The sequence below is a fragment of the Macaca fascicularis genome, chromosome 12 (assembly GCF_037993035.2).
Source record: "Macaca fascicularis isolate 582-1 chromosome 12, T2T-MFA8v1.1".
Classification (NCBI taxonomy): Eukaryota; Metazoa; Chordata; class Mammalia; order Primates; family Cercopithecidae; genus Macaca; species Macaca fascicularis.
The window spans coordinates 83,075,688-83,095,556 of record NC_088386.1 but is presented as its reverse complement, the minus strand read 5'-3'; the positions used below and the strand labels follow the sequence as shown (position 1 = coordinate 83,095,556).

General features: G+C 33.3%; 1 protein-coding gene across 7 annotated transcripts in view; it reads left to right on the top strand.

The window, feature by feature from the left end:
* The window catches only part of TFPI (tissue factor pathway inhibitor), a 105,157-nt gene extending 87,641 nt beyond the window's left edge, over window positions 1-17,516 (top strand). For 4 of the 7 annotated variants that reach the window (XM_005573682.4, XM_015432467.3, XM_065525745.1 and 1 more), the window contains 2 exons: window positions 13,602-13,781; window positions 14,491-17,516. In XM_005573682.4, the coding sequence (XP_005573739.2) occupies window positions 13,602-13,781; window positions 14,491-14,597 (287 nt within the window). In that variant the 3' untranslated portion in view covers window positions 14,598-17,516. Of the gene's footprint in view, window positions 1-2,728; window positions 3,776-13,601; window positions 13,782-14,490 lie in introns of those variants that run through there. The other 3 variants (XM_065525748.1, XM_074009567.1, XM_015432468.3) reach the window with 1 other exon arrangement.
* Window positions 17,517-19,869: the final 2,353 nt, after the last annotated feature.

Genomic DNA, 19,869 nt, shown 5'->3' with positions numbered 1-19,869 from the left:
CAATCAAATATAATTACATCTGTCACTGCTTACAATTATATTGATACATTCTATTGTCGCTTAAGAAAATGCAATTCTTTGTATACATAAAACTTTGTTTTTCAAGGGTTTTATCAAATGTGTAAGGTTCTCTGTGGTATCAGATTATTTTGAAAAGCTGTAAATCCTTTAAAGTTTCAATTCAATGTACAGGAATAATAATCTGCCCCACAACATAAATGAAACACCATAAATGGAACACCATTCTTTTAAAATTCTTTCCACTAAATAACAATTTTTAAGTAGAGTATTTGAATATTCTAAAATGCAATTATTATTAAGTGAAATATTTATAAGTATAATTTTAATGTTTTTCTTCATGATATTATGGAAACATTTTAGAAGTTTAAACATTATTAGAATGCGACTTTTTAAAAATTGCTATTTATTTTTAATTACTAGAATGTTGTAAACAACTTTCAAGATATGTTTTCCAGTAAGCTTTCTTGATTCAAGATACTTGAATACTTACTAAGCACAATTCAGGTGTAATTTTTCTTTTTATTTCCACATTTCAATATTAACAAGTTATTTAGGTAATCTCAAAGACAGTCTTATGCTTCCTTAAGAGATTTTAAATAATGATTTGTAAGCATATCCCTGAGTGTGAGTGCATTATTTCAGTTTGATAGGCTGTGTTGAGTATATCCATGTAGTTCAAATAAATGTGTTCTCTCCACATGTATAAAAGAAATATTTCTAAAGCAATTTCCCTAAATGTGTGCCATTTTGTGCATAAACTCTAGAATTGAAAACCATCAAAATTGGTTCTTCTTGATTTCCCATATGATTGAAATGATATAGCAAATAAAAAACCTTTCAGCCTGAAGACATGAGTTAAATTCCCAACTCTTCAACTAATAGCTGTGTGACCCTCAGATACTTCTTAAACTGAGTTTCGTCTTTCCAGTGTAAAATGAGGATGGTAATACTATAGTACTAACTTGATAGGTTGTGTTATGAGGTTAAATCAGTCAAAATATATAACTTTCTTAGGACAGTGCCTGATATCTAGTCAGTTGGTGTAGGGTTCCTCATTATTATTATCCATGTGATTCAGAGTAGTACGCTTAACTCACCAGGCTTTAGATTCTCATTTGTAAAACAACTCCTTTGTAAGTTCCTATTTGCCGAACAAATTTTTATTTCAGACACTCAAAAAGTCTCTAGTTATTCAGATAAATGCATCAGTAAATATACAGTCTCAAAATCATGACTAATATTTTAAGAAGAATTAATACTAGAACTAAATTAATGCATATATGGAAACTCGAAGAGTTTGAATGTGTTTATTAGAAACAAGATGAGATTATTGTCACAGAGAAGTATCATGGGGCTTCAAGGTCAAAAGATGTTGATTTGTATAATTGTTCTTTATCTTTTCGACATTCCCAAGTTTCCAAAGTTTTTGAGTTTTTCCACTGTTTTTCTGATTATTCCAATTTGAATGATTAGTAATTTTCTTTGTATCACTTCAATTCTTCCAGTCATTCATTAAATTTCATTGCTTTTTATGAAATGTTTATTTCTGTCTCTTCCATTTTCACTCATATTTATTTTGTTCATATCATCAATCCTTCATGGTTAGATTACCTAAACAATCATGTCATCCAATTTGGAACACTAATGATAGTTAAAGAGGGTGTTAAAAAATTAAGGTATATGTCTATTTTAAATATATGTATGCATTGACATAAAATTGGAATTGTCATTTTGGTGACTCTACAAAAAATAGTTTTATATTTAAAAGTATTTTAGTATTTTTAAATTATATATATAATTTACATGTATATTTATATATATTAATATATATTTTTATATATTATTTATATATATTATATAAATTTATATATATTATATATATTTATATATATTAACATATATATTTTTATATATTTATATATATATTTATATATATATATATGAACGTGATATCCTCCCAAAATAAGCATAAACTAATAGGGGCTTAGGCAAACCAGGCTGTATAGACATAAGACAAATAGATAAACAGATATCAGAAAGCTCAGATATAACTCAGATATTGTATATATACATTACACATAGTATAATTATATATCTAACATAAGTAAACTAAAGCATATTAGAGAGAGAGAGAGCAAGAGAGAGAGAGAGAGACAAAAAGGAGCAGTCAGATGTAACAAATTATACATGACCTTTTTGACATCACTGTCCTATTTCTATTCATTGATCATGTGAGTAATTTAGCTTTGTCCACTTGCCTAAAATCTGTCTGCATTGTCCATTAGTCTTCTATCTATTGCAGATATTTTCTGTCCCTTAAGTACAACTTTTTTCCATCCATTCAAATTGGCCTCTTCATTACCATTAAACACAAATTATTCACTTTCATTCTAAAGGATGTTTTATGTGATTTTCCCCATCTAAAATTGACTGACCCTCCTCATCTTCTTAACCAATCTGCCTTTTCACTACCATAAGGAGGCCTTCTTTCTGTCTCTCTCCCCTGGCTTCTTACTATGATTCCTTTAATATCTGTATTATTAGATATTGTGTTTGCTCTACCTCACTGTCTAGATTACAAGATTTTTTGAAGAAAAAGTTAATGTGCTATACAGTTTATAGACTTCTCCCACCCTCAGCATTGATCACAGTGTTAAACATGTAAAGATGACTCACATTTTTTATTTATTAATTTTGTGATCCACAGTTACAAAAGAAGGAACAAATGATGGTTGGAAGAATGCGGCTCATATTTACCAAGTCTTTCTGAACGCCTTCTGCATTCATGCATCCATGTTCTTTCTAGGATTGGATAGTATTTTATGCCTATGTTAATATTTGTGCTTTTGGCATTTCCTTAATATTTATATGTATAAATGATGCCTTCGGTAGCCTACTGCTAATAAAGTTTTAATATTTACATGCATAGTAAACATAGTGTTCTCACAGCACCTCGCTGGTAAATGTCTAACTAGCAAAGAAATATGAATGTTCTCAGGAGTTCATGCTAGTTGTGAGCCTTTTGACTGGACCTAACTATTCATGAAAAAAAAAAAAAGTCATTTTTTTTTTTCTGATTTTTATATATCCCTTTGCTTCCATACATCAACTCTTTGGTTTTTTGTTTTGTTTTTTGTTGTTGTTTTTGAGAGGGAGTTTCACTCTTATTGCCCAGGCTGGAGTGCAATGGCGTGATCTCGGCTCACTGCAACCTCCGCCTCCCAGGTTCAAGGGATTCTCCTGCCTCTGCCTCCCAAGTAGCTCAGATTACAGGCGCTCGCCACCACACTGGGCTAATTTTTTGTATTTTTAGTAGAGACAAGGTTTCACCATTTTAGTCAGGCTGGTCTTGAACTCCTGACCTCAGGTGATTGCCTTGGCCTCCCAAAGTGCTGGGATTACAGGCGTGAGCTACTGTGCCTGGCCCCATACATCAACTCTTGAGAGCTAACTGGGAACAACATCAGCTTTATGATATTCTGGGGGGAAAAAAATTCAGGTAGACTTAAAAAGCTAATGCCAACCCAATTCTAGTTGGCCACTAACTGGGAAAGGGAACACCTATATACCTGACCCAGTTCTACATTGCTTCCTGCCAGCCTCCAGGTCCAGGGAAAGTAATTGGATGACATCCTGAAGATCCTTTTGCTACTTGAAACTCTATCCCTCTCCTAAATGTATTCAATGTATGACCTCCAGACATACTTTCCATTTATGTGGAAAAAATAGAAAATAAAATCTATGCATATATAAATACATTTTTAAAAATATTTTTGTTATCACTAGCCTTCTGAAACAGGTGTTATGTTCACAAAGGGCCTAATGGACAGTCAAACACAATCACTGATATAGTCAACTTATAAATCTGCATGGGATTGTTATTATCTCCTTGGCCTCTTGTTGAAGGTGTGATTGCATGTAGAGGAATACTGCAAGCATGAGAACTTTCTGGAGAGAAACTATCCCTCACCAGCTAAAGAGCTCCACATCCAGCTGCATACCACAGGTCACCACAAGCACTGTTTACAGTTCTTAAAAAACGAACAAACAAACAAAAAACCACTTCATCCACAGTCCACTTTCATAGTTCTAAAGAAGTATCTTGCCTTTCATTATGTGTTCTAAGACCAAGAAGCACAGGAACATCCCTCATAATCTAAAGACGCCTGCATAGTAAATCTGGAGCCTCATATTCTGATTTTCTGACAAGCTGGCTTTCCAAAAATAGATAACAAGTTTTGGACAGCACCCAGTAAGTTTTCTACTTCCTGACAGGAATGCTGATGAGAAACAAAAATGTGGCACTTCATCTCTGCCAAAATCACTGCCATCAAAATGCAGTCACCCTAGATGACCACTGTCTACTTTTCTAATCCCTTTCTTCCTGGACCATCTTTAGTCTTAACACAGATAATTTGTTGCCCCAGTCATAAGAGTCCTCCAGAGAAGTGTTTCTCAAGCTTGAATAATCTATAGATGTCTTTAAAAGGAAAAAATCACAGACTTCCAATTTGTAAGCCAAATTGCTTAAAATAACATTCATTTTGTATGAACCAGTAACATAGTAGGAATAAATTCATTATGATTATTATACAACTATAAACCAAAAATTGTGTACAAATTAATACCATGCAAACTACAAACTAATAAATTAATAATACTAATTTGATAAGACTTATTTTGCTTAAAAAAGAAAAAGCCTTATTGTAATATGAATTTAATAGTAACTGGTATAGGGCAGGTTAGTAATGTGGTAAGAATAGCTCAGACAAACTTGAGCTACTCTATGTCGTGTGTAATTCTCTTCCTTTTTTCTATTTGAGTAATAGAAAATCTTTGCAGAAATGAAGTTAAGAAGTATTAATACAAAATGGTGGCTGGGTGCAGTGGCTCACTCCTGTAATACCAGCACTTTGGGAGGCTGGGGTGGGAAGATAGCTTGAGCCCAGGAGTTCAAGACCAGCCTGAGCGACATGCAGAGATCCTGTCTCTCCAAAAAAATAAAATAATTAGCCCAGTGTGGTGGCCTGTGATTGTAAACCCACCTACTCTGGAGGCTGAGGTGGGAGGATTGCTTGAGCTGGGGAGGTTGAGCCTGCAGTGAGCTGTAATTGTGCCACTGCACTCCAGCCTGGATGACAGCAAGACTCTCTCAAAATAAATAAATAAAATTTGTTGATCAGGAAAATTCCAACTCTGCCTCTTCTAAGGATGTAGTGGAGAGGGGTTTCCAGCTTTTAATTGTATGTAATACCATTACATGGATCTGAGTGACCAGTGCAGATATGATCACATGGATGCAAGACTGTAACTTTGGTGTGGTTGTTTCTAGAATCAGTCCGTGTTGACCATCTCAACTCAATACTTGTTGCCTTCAAATGTTCAAGCTCTCTAAATACTGTTTGAATCAGCATTGTTGCCCCAAGACTTGTGTGGTGACCTATTTTGATTAGAACTCTTTCAAACTTAGAAAACTTCAACTTCATGCTTATAACTGTGGACTATAGTATACTTAACATGTTCTGAACCTGAGCTTCAGAAAAGAGGGAATTTGGACATCAGTTCTAAATGAGAAGTTGTGACAATTTTCTTTTTATCTGATAAAATTATTAAAATATTTTTGCTCAGGTACTACTATTTTCTTAATTTTCTAATTAGTTTTCAGAATGACATATGTTAGTGGTTTGGAGCATTGACATTGTAGAAAGAAAGATGTGGTTTTTAATTCCAGTTCTGCTATTTTCTGACTCAGTCTGTGGCCTTGAAAAAAGATTACAAAACTTCTCTCAGCTTCAGGTTCCTCATTTATTTTATGTGGCAAGAAATATCTCAAAACTTTTGTAAAACTGTAATGAGACATAAAATTCTTAACCCAGTGTTGAGCACACAATTAGAGTACGAAGTATTAATTTTTGAGGTTGTTTTCAATGATGATGATGATGACCTATTTTCATCTGAGGTTTATAGCCCAAAAAATGAGTGCTATTTGTATGCATTTTATTATTGATCATTTTTAATGCAGCTAAAGTCTGTAAACTTGATCTGATGTATCTTTATTTAACATATTTTATGCTAAGATTATTTGAAATAATATATATAGCACTTGAAAATTCAAATATAGTTATAAATACAAATTTTTTTTGTCTTTGGATCTTATAAGTAATTGAAAGACATATAGACCTATATTTTCAACTTTATCTTATGACCTAAGGTACAGATCTGTGTACTTCCTAATTTCAGTTCATTTCAGCAAACATTGAGTATCTCCTACATGGCAATAACTACCATAGGTACTAGGAATATGAGAATAAGAAGAGTGTAATTTTGTCCTTTATAGGTGTGTTTGTCAAATAGGGAAAAAGATAAATAAATAGATGACTTCAATGCCTGTGTTACATGCTAAGACAGAGACCTGCACAAGGGTTACAGGAGAACAGAGTCACAATAACATTTTACATTCATTAAACAATGTCAACATTAAAATATTCTATGTTTTCAAAACTTGAGCTCTATCTTCATCTTCCACTTCAAATTCATTTGCCTGGATGCTGGCTAATCCATGGACATAGTCTACAATTTCATCTTTATATTCATATATTTTTCTAGGTAAAGCCACAACGAAAAAAAGCCACCAAAAGTTACAAAAAATACAACATTCTAAGTAGAATTTATTCTATAATGTTTCATAACATATTGGAAAAATATTACATCTTCTGAATGCAGAAACACTAGAATTATTTCATCTCTAACTCTCTACCTGCCCAAATTCAATCTGGTGCTTAATTTTAGCTACTCCCATGGTAACTGCTTCGGTTATGGTAATTTTATATTATTCTCTATTGAAAGTTACTGGATTCAAGCTAAATATGCCTGGTTGAGTTTCCTTCATGTATTCAACGAGATCAGAACTTGTCTTTTCCTTCTTCAATAATTTCAGTGGCTCATTATTGTCTGCATTGTAAAATCCAAATATAGTAGTATTCAAGAACCTTCTTAATTTGACCTAAATGTATTTTTCCAGCCCTGTATCCCACTATAGTCTTTTTTGTGTTGTGTTCTCCAGACAGCCTGGAGTTTGCAAAGTACCGCCAAGCAAACTAGAAACCTTCTGACCTTTGTGTTTTTACTTTCCTTCACCCATATGCTTCTCTGTATCCTCTGCTTACTAAAATCCCATTCTTCCTAAAAAACTGATCAACAGACTAAATGCTAATTTTTACTTTTACTAAAATTTTGTAGGGTTTAAAATTTTACGTATATGTCATGAAGAAAGTTTTTCTCATGCATTATTAGACATAATTATCTTAGAAGAAAGTATACTCAATAGCTGTATAATCTAGAATTATACTATGGCTTTCTTTCTTTGTGGCTTTGCTTAGACAAATCCCTGAAGGAACCTGACTTTATGAACTCTGTCCATGGATTAGGCAGTATCTAGGCAAAGAAATCCAACCCAGAGAACATCTACCCAATTTATTTCCTTCCCTTTTAATATGCGGAGGGAGTTTCTGTCTGGGCAAGGTTTCACTCCGTCTATTCTTCATCACCTTTCAATTTCAAGTTCACTGGCAACCCTCCTTCTATTATCCTCAGGTAAGTGGCCCAGTATACACATAGGGGAGAAAAAAAAGGTCCACAGTGCTCGTTTTTCCATTCCCTGCCCCGTTTTTTTTTTTTTTTGTTTCTTTATAGATTATTGGTTTCCACCAATTTAATACCACTTCTCCTGATTAATGAGTAGAGATACATACTCTTTCTTTTTTACAGAGAGAGGGACAGGTTTACCACACATTCCTACTCAGAAACAGATTCCAATCTCTAATCTCTAGCCTTTTATCTATTACCTCAGGACACTGGACTCACTCTAACGTATTTTTTCTGTCATATATCTTGAGCATTATAATTGCAGATAATTTGAATAAAAAAGAAAATAAAAGAAGACACACTGGCCATATCCACATTATGCAGAAACAATCATTGTTGGCATTATAGCATATTTCATTTTACTATTTCCTTGTGTATTTCAACTTATCACAAAGTAAATAAAGTTCAAGACTGGAAGTAGCTGCTGGAGGAGATGTAACAATATAGAATAAGCTCAGCATAAAAGTATCTTTTTGTAAAATTTAACCTAGCAAATGTCTAAGCTCCCTACCTAATAAAGCTATCTCTATAGTAGTCATCCTCCCAACTGATTGCAAGTCCTTTTAAATATTTGCCCAATGCATACGTATATAAATTCTATTCTCATTTATATGTGTTTGTATATGTATGTGTATGTATTTGTGTGTTGGCACAAAATATAAATTATTACATTTTCTTGATTCTAACATGCAGGCTTTTGTACATTCTAACAATTCTAATCATGATGAAACTTATAACTGATAGTGTATAATAGTGTAATTATATATATATATTTTTTTCTTTCTGTTTTTTTTTGAGATGGAGTCTTGTTCTGTCACCCAGGCTGAAGTGCAGTGGCGCAATCTTGACTCACTTGCAACATTCGCCTCTGGAGTTCAAGTGACTCTCCTGCCTCAGCCTCCCTAGTAGCTGGGACCACAGCTGTGTGCCACCACGCCCAGCTAATTTGTGTATTCTTAGTAGAGACAGGGTTTCACCTAGTCGTCCAGGCTGGTCTCAAACTCTGGACCTCAGGTGATCCACCCACCTCGGCCTCCCAAAGTGCTGGAATTACAGGTGTGAGCCACCGCACCCGGCCGTGTTTTTCTTTCTTCATGAGTAGTACATAAAATAATAGTGCATCTTCAAATTAATGACATTTAGATTTTATGTAAATGATATTTCATATAACATTTGGCAAGCTATAAGCAGTTTCTCGTCCCACATAGTACCTTTCTACTTTTGTTGGCATGGGGAAGAAAAAGTGTTGAATAGTAGATAAATTCATATCTGTAAGGTCCATGTTTTGCTAAATGGTTTAGGCACTTTAAATGTCATCGTAGGTACATAAATTTGTGAAAAGTTTCAGTGGAAAATTCAGCAACATCTACCAAGTTATACATTGAATATAGATTTTGCATAATTCTAATTTTAGAAGCTTGTCCTCTGGAAGTACCTGAAACAATGTACATGGGTATTCATGAGCTATTGTCTGGAACTGAAAAAAAATAAATTATAATAATCTATATGTTCATTTGACTAAATATACTGTAGTTAACTCATAAAATGAAATACTGTACCTACATTACAAAGAATGAGGTCTATATAAAAATACAGAGACACAGCCACAAAATATTATCAAGTATAGTAGTAAATATAGAATATTATACTAATACATTTGCATATGCAAACAATTTGAAGATATGTAAACCATCGGTAGTGGTTAAAGGGTAAGAATCAAATTATGGATAAATTTTGTTTTACATTTGTTATACTTTTATATTATTTCAAATTTTACAAAGATAATTTGAAGTAAATAATTTATATTTCTCTTTACTACAAAATTATAAACAAAAAATCTTTTAAAAAGATTTCTTATTTGATTCCCTAAAAAGTCTCAGAAGACAAAAATAAATGTACTTAACAAGTTGTAAGATATTTCATAAAACCTAGTTTGTTTAGTAAAACAAAAGCCTAAGTAGGCAAGCCAAATGAGAGTCATAAAAAAGATACCACAGTAAAGATTCCAAGTGAATATATGATTCAAAATTTACTGTATAAATCTCAAAGCAAATTTACATTAACAACTTTACCTGTAAAACTGAGTTTAGAGCACCGTCTTACAGTTTAGCAGTCACACTACATCATGATAGTTACTGACTTAAAAAAAAAAAAAAAAGTGGATCCTGAATTCTGAAACCTATCAAAACCCTGTAGACAGAAGGTACCCAACTTGTTATTAATGGTAGAATCAAGACAGAATGCATTTGATTAATAAATTCCCTTTGGAAAAAAGAACAAAAGTCAGGTTAGTGTCTTTTTTATTCTATCTTAAATTTCTGTGAATAATTATAATCTCAACTAAAAAATCACATTTTCCCAAACCTTTGTATTTTCTTTCATTGTAGATAGCAAACTCTTGATTTTGAATAGGTGAGTGCTGGTCTATATGTAGAATAAATTTGCTATTTGGAAACAAGTTTTTCTCTTCAAGAAGTGAAAAAAATTCAAATGGAGCTAAAATGATTTTAAGAAACCATTTGCTTCATTACTTTAATTTTACTGTGATTTATGCTACAGTAACCCAATTATAGTCTTACTGCTCAGAGTTAAAATGATCTTAAGAGAAATGAATTAGTTTACATTTCAGGTAAAATTTATGTTCTGAAGAATACTCGCCTTACAATTATTCCTTAACTGACAATAATTTATTACATCTTTAAAAACTTCTAAAAGTTAATTACATATAATGCAATATCCTTAGTGATTAACTTCACATTTTAATGCACTATCGAAATATTGTCATTTCTAGTGTTGGGAACCTCACTGTTGATCTGGGTCAAAATTCTGTTGTGTTGAATGATCTATGTAAGCAGTGGTTGAAATCAGGGCGATGTAAGATAGATAAACAACTGACATTGCATCAATCATGGACAAATAGGAGCAAGTATCTGATAATAGGGGCATCTACATACCAAATCCCAGGCTGTCAGAAGCAGCATGCCAGACACTCTCTGATTCAGAAGTCATAAAGAGTGTTAGTAGAGGCAATCTGATGCCTTGGATAATTTAGTGAAATTTTCTCTGCTGGCATCTATGCTGGTCAACTGGCTGTTTGCTCTCAAACCAACCCCCTGCTTTCAACCTGCCTTGTGTGGTTTTTATGGGGAACTTTCTCCTCTGGCTTCTGAAAAGATTTGGTAAATGGCAGCCGTTGTTGGATGACTGGATGGTCAAAGGAAGACAGAAGCTAGCGTATGTATCTCCACCACATCTGTGGTATATCTTCCACGGTTTCAGCTTCGATGGAAAGGCCCGAATGGTTCTAGGGTTTACCTGCTGTTCTTGGTCTATGACAACAGAGGCTCCTCTTCTCATACCTCCAATCTAGGGACTGTAGCCCCATATGTACTAGGCTAGCTTTTTCTCATTTTGAAATAACCTTGATTTTATGATTGGGCCATGTTTACTGTAGGTTCTATGTGGGAAAAGAGAAGAAGTTTGCTCCTTGTCAACAAAAAATTTTCTCCATTCTGGAATAAGGGGGCTTGATGTCTGGCATTGCTATTAAGATGTAACAACTAACATTTGCAAAGAAGGATACAATTTACAACCACATTCAACACATTATCTGCAACTTACTATGGGCAGATATATCTTACACACAAAATGCTAAAGTGAAATTGATGTATAAGTTGCATATCATTTTATCATACACATCTATTTCGAAGTTACTGTGGGTGTTTAAACAGGAAAAAAAAAGGGATAGCAATTTCCTCTGTTTTCTCTGTTTCTCAAATTAGGCTAATTGCATCTAGTGCATCTCTTTTGTTTCTGAACATAGGTGATAACTGGAAGCTCATGAGTTCAAAGTGGTGGCAATTAATCATTTTATATTCTACACTGTGCAAGAATGACAATACACATCAGACACATTGGAAAAGTTTGTACAATAGTACAACTCAATTACAATATAACTCTCCTAGACTGCTAGAAAATTCCTCTAATATAAATGATTCTTAGTGACAGGAAATGTCAACATTTTCTAGAATGTCTAGCACACATTCTAACCATTCAACTTTGATTTATGATGGCATATCATCATGTCAAAGGATACAAAATACAGGCATGTAGGATAAATAAGCCTAGAGATCTAATGTACAACATGAAGACGACAGTTAGTGAAAAAGTATTGTGTTAGGGATTTTTGTTATGTAAGTAGACTTTAGCTACTCTTGTCACACACACAAAAATGTAGCTGTGAGAAGATGGATATGTTAATCTGCTTCGCTATAGCAACTATTTTAGTATCTCTATATATCCCATAACATCATTTTGTAAACCTCACACATACACAATAAAAATTATTTTAAAAATCATGCACTATAATCCCCACATAGGATAAGGTAAAACATAAAGGGCTACGTATGATTTAAAACGATATTTTCATTTTACAAATCCTAGAAGGTCTTCTTAAAATCACTGCATATATACCTAGTCAAAGACTTAAGTATGTGTGTTTATATATATATAAATGTTATATAAACTATATAAATATATATATACACTGTATATATATATATGTGTATATATATAGTTTGGCACAAGAATATCACCTGTTTCAAATTTCTTCTTATAAATGATTCTCACAGTATTCATTCCCTCTCATATTTCCTAGAATATTTTTTGTTACCTGAGTTACTATATGAAGACACTCTAGTCCTTATTTAAATATCTAGAAGGCAGGAGGTGGTAAAAAATGTTCATATCAATTTGAGATTTTTTCTCATTTTTTCTCACTTTGTTTTATTTCTTTTCTTTGCTTTTACAGTCTGTTCATCTCGGGGGATTATTTGCCAAAAGACTGCTTCTTGTTTAAGGCACAATCTATTCACCTTCATTAACTACTGGATTCCTCGAAGTTCTATTTTCTGCTAGTATTGGACATTTAGCAAATCTTCCTCATCTGTATTTGCTTGTATCACATCTCACCATTTGGCAAAGCCATTAAAGTTTTCTTGTATTGATTCCTTGCCATACAACAACTTACCTGTAGTACTGGTTTATTAACATCAAGCAGCTTAGCTGTGCTACCGAAGAGCACCAGGTGCCCCTCACTGACAGTAATTCCAAAAGAGCTAAAAACTAACGTTGAGCTGAAACTAATTTTCTCCTCTGATTTAGCAAATGAGTGCTGCTTTTATTACCCTAATTGTATTTTACTCTTGTGTTTTTGAAAACCATTGATTGATCCCATTGACAAACCAGCTTATCTGTCTGATCCAAAATCAATGTTTCATTTCACTGGCTTTAGCAATATTGCTTCCTTTGCAAAAAACATTTAACTCATCTAGAACTAAGCTTCAATTTATGATAAAAAAAATGCTACCGAGACAAACATCTCATCTGGACTCATTCCTTGAAACTTAAAGCTTGCTATTCCTGAATTCCTCCACTTTAAACTGTGATTGTATTACATCATTCAGCATGTGTTTAGTCAAGAGAGGTAACTTCCTCAGCTTCAGTGTTTTTGTTACATCACAAATAAAAACTTTGCTCTTTAGAATTTTTTTAAAGCTAAATATTTGTGAACAAATGATATGTAAATGAATATGTGTGTGTGTGTCTGTAAGAAATTTTCAGCAGTTACATTGTTGAAGAGTGGTTTTTATTATGTACAAATTGTACATATAAAGAGTAATCATAACACTTCTCTTTAGCAAATGAGATTTTTTTTTATTCATTGGAGAAAGATCTCAATATAGTGGACACAGGGCCTTGTTAAGCCTTTTTCTAGAATTGATATGCACCAATTTTATTAACTATTCCTTTATTCATTCATTCAGATTACTGTTTTACATACACATGCAACAACATTAATCTATAAACAACATACAATATGAAAGCCTGAAATTCACTATCACATATGGCTTACCATGTTTTCCTGATGTTTTCAGAATTTCACGGTCCCTCATGGTGTCTCGCTCCAGCAGACAGAGGATTGTGTCGTGCCAATGAGAACAGATTCTACTACAATTCAGTCATTGGGAAATGCCGCCCATTTAAGTACAGTGGATGTGGGGGAAATGAAAACAATTTTACTTCTAAAAGAGAATGTCTGAGGGCATGTAAAAAAGGTATAGAAGATACTCCTCCCATTAATTAACTAGTGTTTAAGATAGCAATTGAATTTAAATGATAACCTATTAAATATGAAATTAATTATCTTTATTATAAGAAAGTATGATCTAGCTAACAAATGTCCTCTTCAATTACATTTAGATAATATTGCTAGATATATAACTGTAATTTCCTTTAATGTCTTCATAGAAAAAGAATCAATTTAAAACAAATTAAACATTTTATTCTTTTAATGTTCAAATACTAAGCATTCACTTTCAAAGACTATACCAAAATGGCTTTAAGTTTTCTTGTAAGACACAAAATTTTAACATATTTATTAATGTCTTCTGAATATAAAAGTAATGCATGTTTATAAAATACTAAGAAGAGTATAAAAATGCAAATACAAACTACCTGTAATTTAATCAACCAGATACAGCCACATATCTACTTTTTAAAAATAAAGCAAGCATGCATTTGTAACAGAAGATGAATGAATAATAAAAATGAACGGCATGCTTATCCATTTTTATTAACTCATATATGCAAAGTAACTTCCTTAAAAATAGATTGTTCTACACGAATACATGGACAAATTAAAGGCTTTTAAATCAATAACATCTTTTGGATTTAAATATTGAAAGATACTTTGAGAGGATTTTAGATAAAATGTTTCATTGTGTTATTTTATCACACATTAACTTATTCCTCTTTCTCTTATAGGTTTCATCCAAAGAATATCAAAAGGAGGCCTAATTAAAACCAAAAGAAAAAGAAAGAAGCAGAGAGTGAAAATAGCATATGAAGAAGTTTTTGTTAAAAATATGTGAATTCGTTATAGCAATATAACATTAATTCTACTAAATATTTTATACGAAATGTTTTGCTATGATTTTCTATTTTTTCTTCTACTAAAATGCTTTTAATTAATATGTTCATTAAATTTTCTATGCTTATTGTACTTGTTATCAACACATTTGTATCAGAGCTGCTTTTCTAATCTTGTTAAATTGCTTATTCTATGTCTGTAATTTATCAACTGGCTACTGCGAAATTACATATTCTCTGGATCCTTCTGTATTTGCATTTTACTACAGATTATCATACTACTGGCTACATCAAATCAGTCCTTTGTTTCCATTTGGTGACCATTTGTTTGAGGATACGATCATGTAAATGATTATCTCCTTTATAGTCTGTAAGCAGATTAAGGAATATAGCTCTCAAAAAATCAAGAACTTCTTGAGTTTCACATATAAAATGGTGACAAACACCTGCTTCTGATAAAGATTATTCAATTGTGTATTTGAAAAGACTGGTAGGCCGGGCGCGGTGGCTCAAGCCTGTAATCCCAGCACTTTGGGAGGCCGAGGCGGGCGGATCACAAGGTCAGGAGATCGAGACCACAGTGAAACCCCGTCTCTACTAAAAATACAAAAAATTAGCCGGGCGCGGTGGCGGGCGCCTGTAGTCCCAGCTACTCAGGAGGCTGAGGCAGGAGAATGGCGGGAACCCGGGAGGCGGAGCTTGCAGTGAGCGGAGATCGCGCCACTGCACTCCAGCCTGGGCAACAGCGTGAGACTCCGTCTCAAAAAAAAAAAAAAAAAAAAGACTGGTAATAACAAAATTCTATTATGTGCTTCCCTCCTTAGACATAGCTTTTCTCCTTTTGTACTAACCAGTACTTCCATCAATATTGAGCTAAATTGTCTTTGAACAGTCAACTCTGCATCATGTGCCTGCCTGATTTGGATTGGTTTCACTTTCTTTTTGTTTGACCGTAGCCCATTCTATCAGTCAAGATGATTGAATAATTGTGTATCAAATACAACTCATGATAAGGAGAAACTTTATGGAAACAATAAGTTTTATGGCAATCGAAAGGGAATTATTTATATGTACTTCCTAATACTATGCTTCCCAATATTTTCTCTTACTAAAAATAACAAAAATATTGAAACCTTCTGAAATCTATTCCGTTATCATTAGGATTTGCACACAATGCAACTAACAATTCATGCTTTAAAAAAGTAGTTTATTTCTGTTGAAGAGAAAATTATCAGCAAGGAAGAGTCTACTAGAAAATTCATGTGCTAATCACTCTTGGGGATTTAATATTTCACTGGAGTTAATTCACTATATCCAGACCTATATCTTTCATTTATTGCTGAGCCATGTGCAGTCTGGTATCTCAACAACCTCAACAACCTCCAAGACATGTCAGTTTCTGTAGTGTTCACCTCAAATTTGACATTTGAATCGGAACTGATTTAGAAACAACCACTTCATTCATCTAGTATAGATTCATGACTTCTCACTAACAATGATAGTATAATTCTGCCTGTTCTTCAGGATTGAAATTTTGAACTCAGTTTAGATTTCTTGTTTTCCCTCATATACCACATCTAAACAGTCTCCAAATCCTTATGCTTTTTTTTTCAAAAAAATTCACCCAATCCCTAGGCTTTTTTCTTTACTTTTTTTTTCTTTTTCCTTTTGTTTTGTTATGTTTTCTTAGACAGGGTCCCACTCTGTCACCCAGGCTGGAGTGCAGTGGTGCAATCACGGGTCACTGAAACCTCCCACCTAGCTGGGACTACAGGTTCAGGCCACCACACCAGCTAATTTATGTAATTTTTGTAGAGATGAGCTTCCCTATGTTACCCAGGCTTGTCTTGAACACCTGGGCTCAAGCAATCTTCCAGCCCCAGCCTCCCAAAGTGCTGGATTACAGATATAAACCACAATGCCCCCATTTTTACTCTTTACTGAATCCTTCCCATCAGTATTAATTCCTCAGAAATTTAGTACATTCCTCCACCCTTTCAAAATGCTCCCAGAACTCACACTAGTTGGTACTTAACTACAACCTTCAACCTCACCATTTAATTTTGATGTATATTTTTGGGTTTACCTACAGTACTTTCTTTCATGACTACTTTGATTTAGTTAAGAATGCTCACTGTACACTGAATGTTAATTACTCAGCTAATTCACACTGATTTCCTGTTTAAAAATATGATCCCCTCCAGGCCATTCATGTGAAGTCAGGGTACAGCTGATGCCAGCTACAGACTTACTGTGTTTCAATATGGAATATCAAAAGTACTAACATATAATTACAAATCCTTTTCTACTGTGGTATACAAATTTTATCATTACAAAATAGTATCAGCTTTTTTCACTTAAGGAAAATATTACATCTTGATTCAAATGTTCAGTACATAAATAATTGCCTTAAAGTGAGTCTTTGTTGTGGAATTTGAGAGTTTTGGAAATCAAAGGCCCTTGTGAAACATTTCCTGTTGCCGTTTATTTATAGATAGCAGTAGCTTCAAATAAGTGGGAAAGTCTGCTTGGGTGAAGTGGTAGATAGTCACTAAGATTGTATAAATAGCGCATTTGTGAGTTGCGTAATTGTTTTCTCCGACAATAACCACTGGTCCATTGGTTCACTACTTACTCAAGAAAGACATGTACTGAGATGGCTTGAAATGTTTAATGCATGTGAACGTTATTTTTACCATGTTTTGAAATAAGACCTTTATGGTATTGTCTTCCTTTGTTTTCCACAATCAAATGCATCTAACTGTGAATTGTATATGGAATTATATTATTCAGCATATACATATATTTACCTGCTTTGTTCATTCTGTGTATTCAAAATTAACAGATCATGCTGAAAACCACTCAAATGATTATATTTTTTACATTATAAGAAGTAAAATATATTATTCTGAATAATGAAACTTGGCTGTTGGACTCGCAACGATTTTAGTACATAAAAAAGAATTCAATGCTCATTACTTATCATAAAGGTACAGAATCTTAAGATCAAAAAAAAATTGTTTCCACACTCTGCTTTTATTTCCTTTAATTGGAATTGTTAATAGTTGCCTTTTAATTACAAGTACTCATCCATATATTATAATTTATTTGTCAAACAAATTAGTACACTATGTCCTAACAATCTATACATTTTAAATTTACTCTGCTACATATGTATTTTCATCACTCATTTCATATATAATTGTACAAATATAGACATGTATATTTAAATATATGTTATATAACTATACATTACATAACTTCTTATCCTGACTATTGTGTTTGGCCTAGCCCATCTCTATACCGGAAGAAAAAAGACAATGACACTAAACTAGCTAACTATTTAGGTCTTTTGTTGATTCTTCCATCAGCTGCTCCTCCTCTTATCTGTTTTTTAGCAAATTAGCATTTTTATTTAGTGTTTCCAACTTCTGACTTTAAGTGTTTTCTCAGGGACTTTGGCTGGGATGTACTTTAATCACTTTCCCCACATTTTGCTAGGTAGAACAGAAAACCTTGCTTTTGTTGGTCCTGCAGGTCCAGTTTCTGAACTACTTTCAACTACATAGCTAGTTTCTTGGTTAGAATTACTCAGAGTACTTATAAATATAAGAAAGATTTAGATAGTCGGTGCATGGTAATTTATTGTACCAGGAAGAGAGAGAGAGAGAGAGAGAGAGAGAGAGAGAGAGAGAGACTTTAATCTTATAATAAAATGGAGCATTAGGACAATGAATATAATTTCCTCATCAATTTAGCCACAGATTATAAAATTTCTAGCCCAGTCAGTTTGAAATACAACAGATATATTTGAATCACAAAACTGAAAAGACCAGAGGAATTTGACTTGAGTATAGATAGATTCAGGGTAGCATATTAGGTCAATTAAACTCAGGCTATCTTTGGCTCATGATTCTGCTGCCCAGTATATTTTGCTTTTGTTTTCTAGTTGCACAAGGTTTCAATATGACTTTCAGAATTTAGGGTGCACATCTTTTCAGGGTAAAGTCTTCTAAAAAACTGTGGATTATCCTACCTCAAATAATTGAGTTAAAGTCCTGGCTTCACGCTCATTGACCCAAATGTCTTAGGTCACCCTTGAAGCTAACATCATGTGTAGAGAAATATGACTGTCTGATTGAACAACGTTGATTCACAAGTCCACTCCTAAATATCTTTCTGGTGTAAACACTATCTGAAACTTGTAATCTGACTAGCAGGGCTGGGACTAGAGTAAGGCAAATGAGGTAATCTCTTCAGGCACAACATTTAAGGGAACATTAAAAAATCTCAGTAACCAAGATAAATAATATGGTAATGCAACATGTTTAAAAAATTAAAATTACAGCAAACATCCATGATAAATAAAATATCAGAATTTTTAAAAAGACAGGATTAATAACCAAGTCATATTGGAATCTAAGACAAAAGGAAAAACTAGTAATACTAATAATTTTTAGTAAATGTAAAATATTTCAAATTTAATTATTGTTTAATATAATAAAAATACTAACATGTATAAGCTAAATTATTATTATCAATAGAGAAAGACAAATCATTTAATGAAAGTTAATGCTTGTTTCATGATTAAAACTTTTAGCAAACTAAAAAAGAAACATGATAATATGAGGATGGATAGCAACTAAAAACATGCAATAACATGATGCTAAGTGTTAAAATTTTAAGAACATTTCCACTAAAGTCCACTATCTGTGCTATACAACATATTCAAGCAATCTTAATTTGTAACTAACGCAAAAACGCAAGGAACAGAAATTAGATATAAATATTACATTATATTTTAGTTATATAATATGCTTATCATAATTGAAAATTCAAGATAATCTGAAGCATAACAATTAGAAATAAATAATACTGGAGTTTAGCAAGATTGCTATATGAAAGTTCAACATACGAAATTGAAACCGGAAAAGTACCCTTGTCCGGATAGGGGCATGTGACGGGTGAGGGGCTTGCTTCTTCAGTGCCCGGCTGCGCAAACCTCTATGAGAGCATACAGACAAGCAGGCCATGGGGCTCCAACCCCACGGCAGTGACTAGGGGTGGATGTTCAGAGCTCCTGAAGCCCCAGTGGGCGTGTGTTACAGGATGCTCTTTTAGTTCTGCTCTTTTAGTTTTGCCGTCTGTAGGCTTGTGTTAACCAGCTCATAGCCCTCCTTACTTATCACAAGGACGGAAGGATTTCTGTATTCCAGGGTTTCTTGCCTTGGTATACCGGAAGAATCAGATCACGCGCGGGCTTGGAGAATGAGT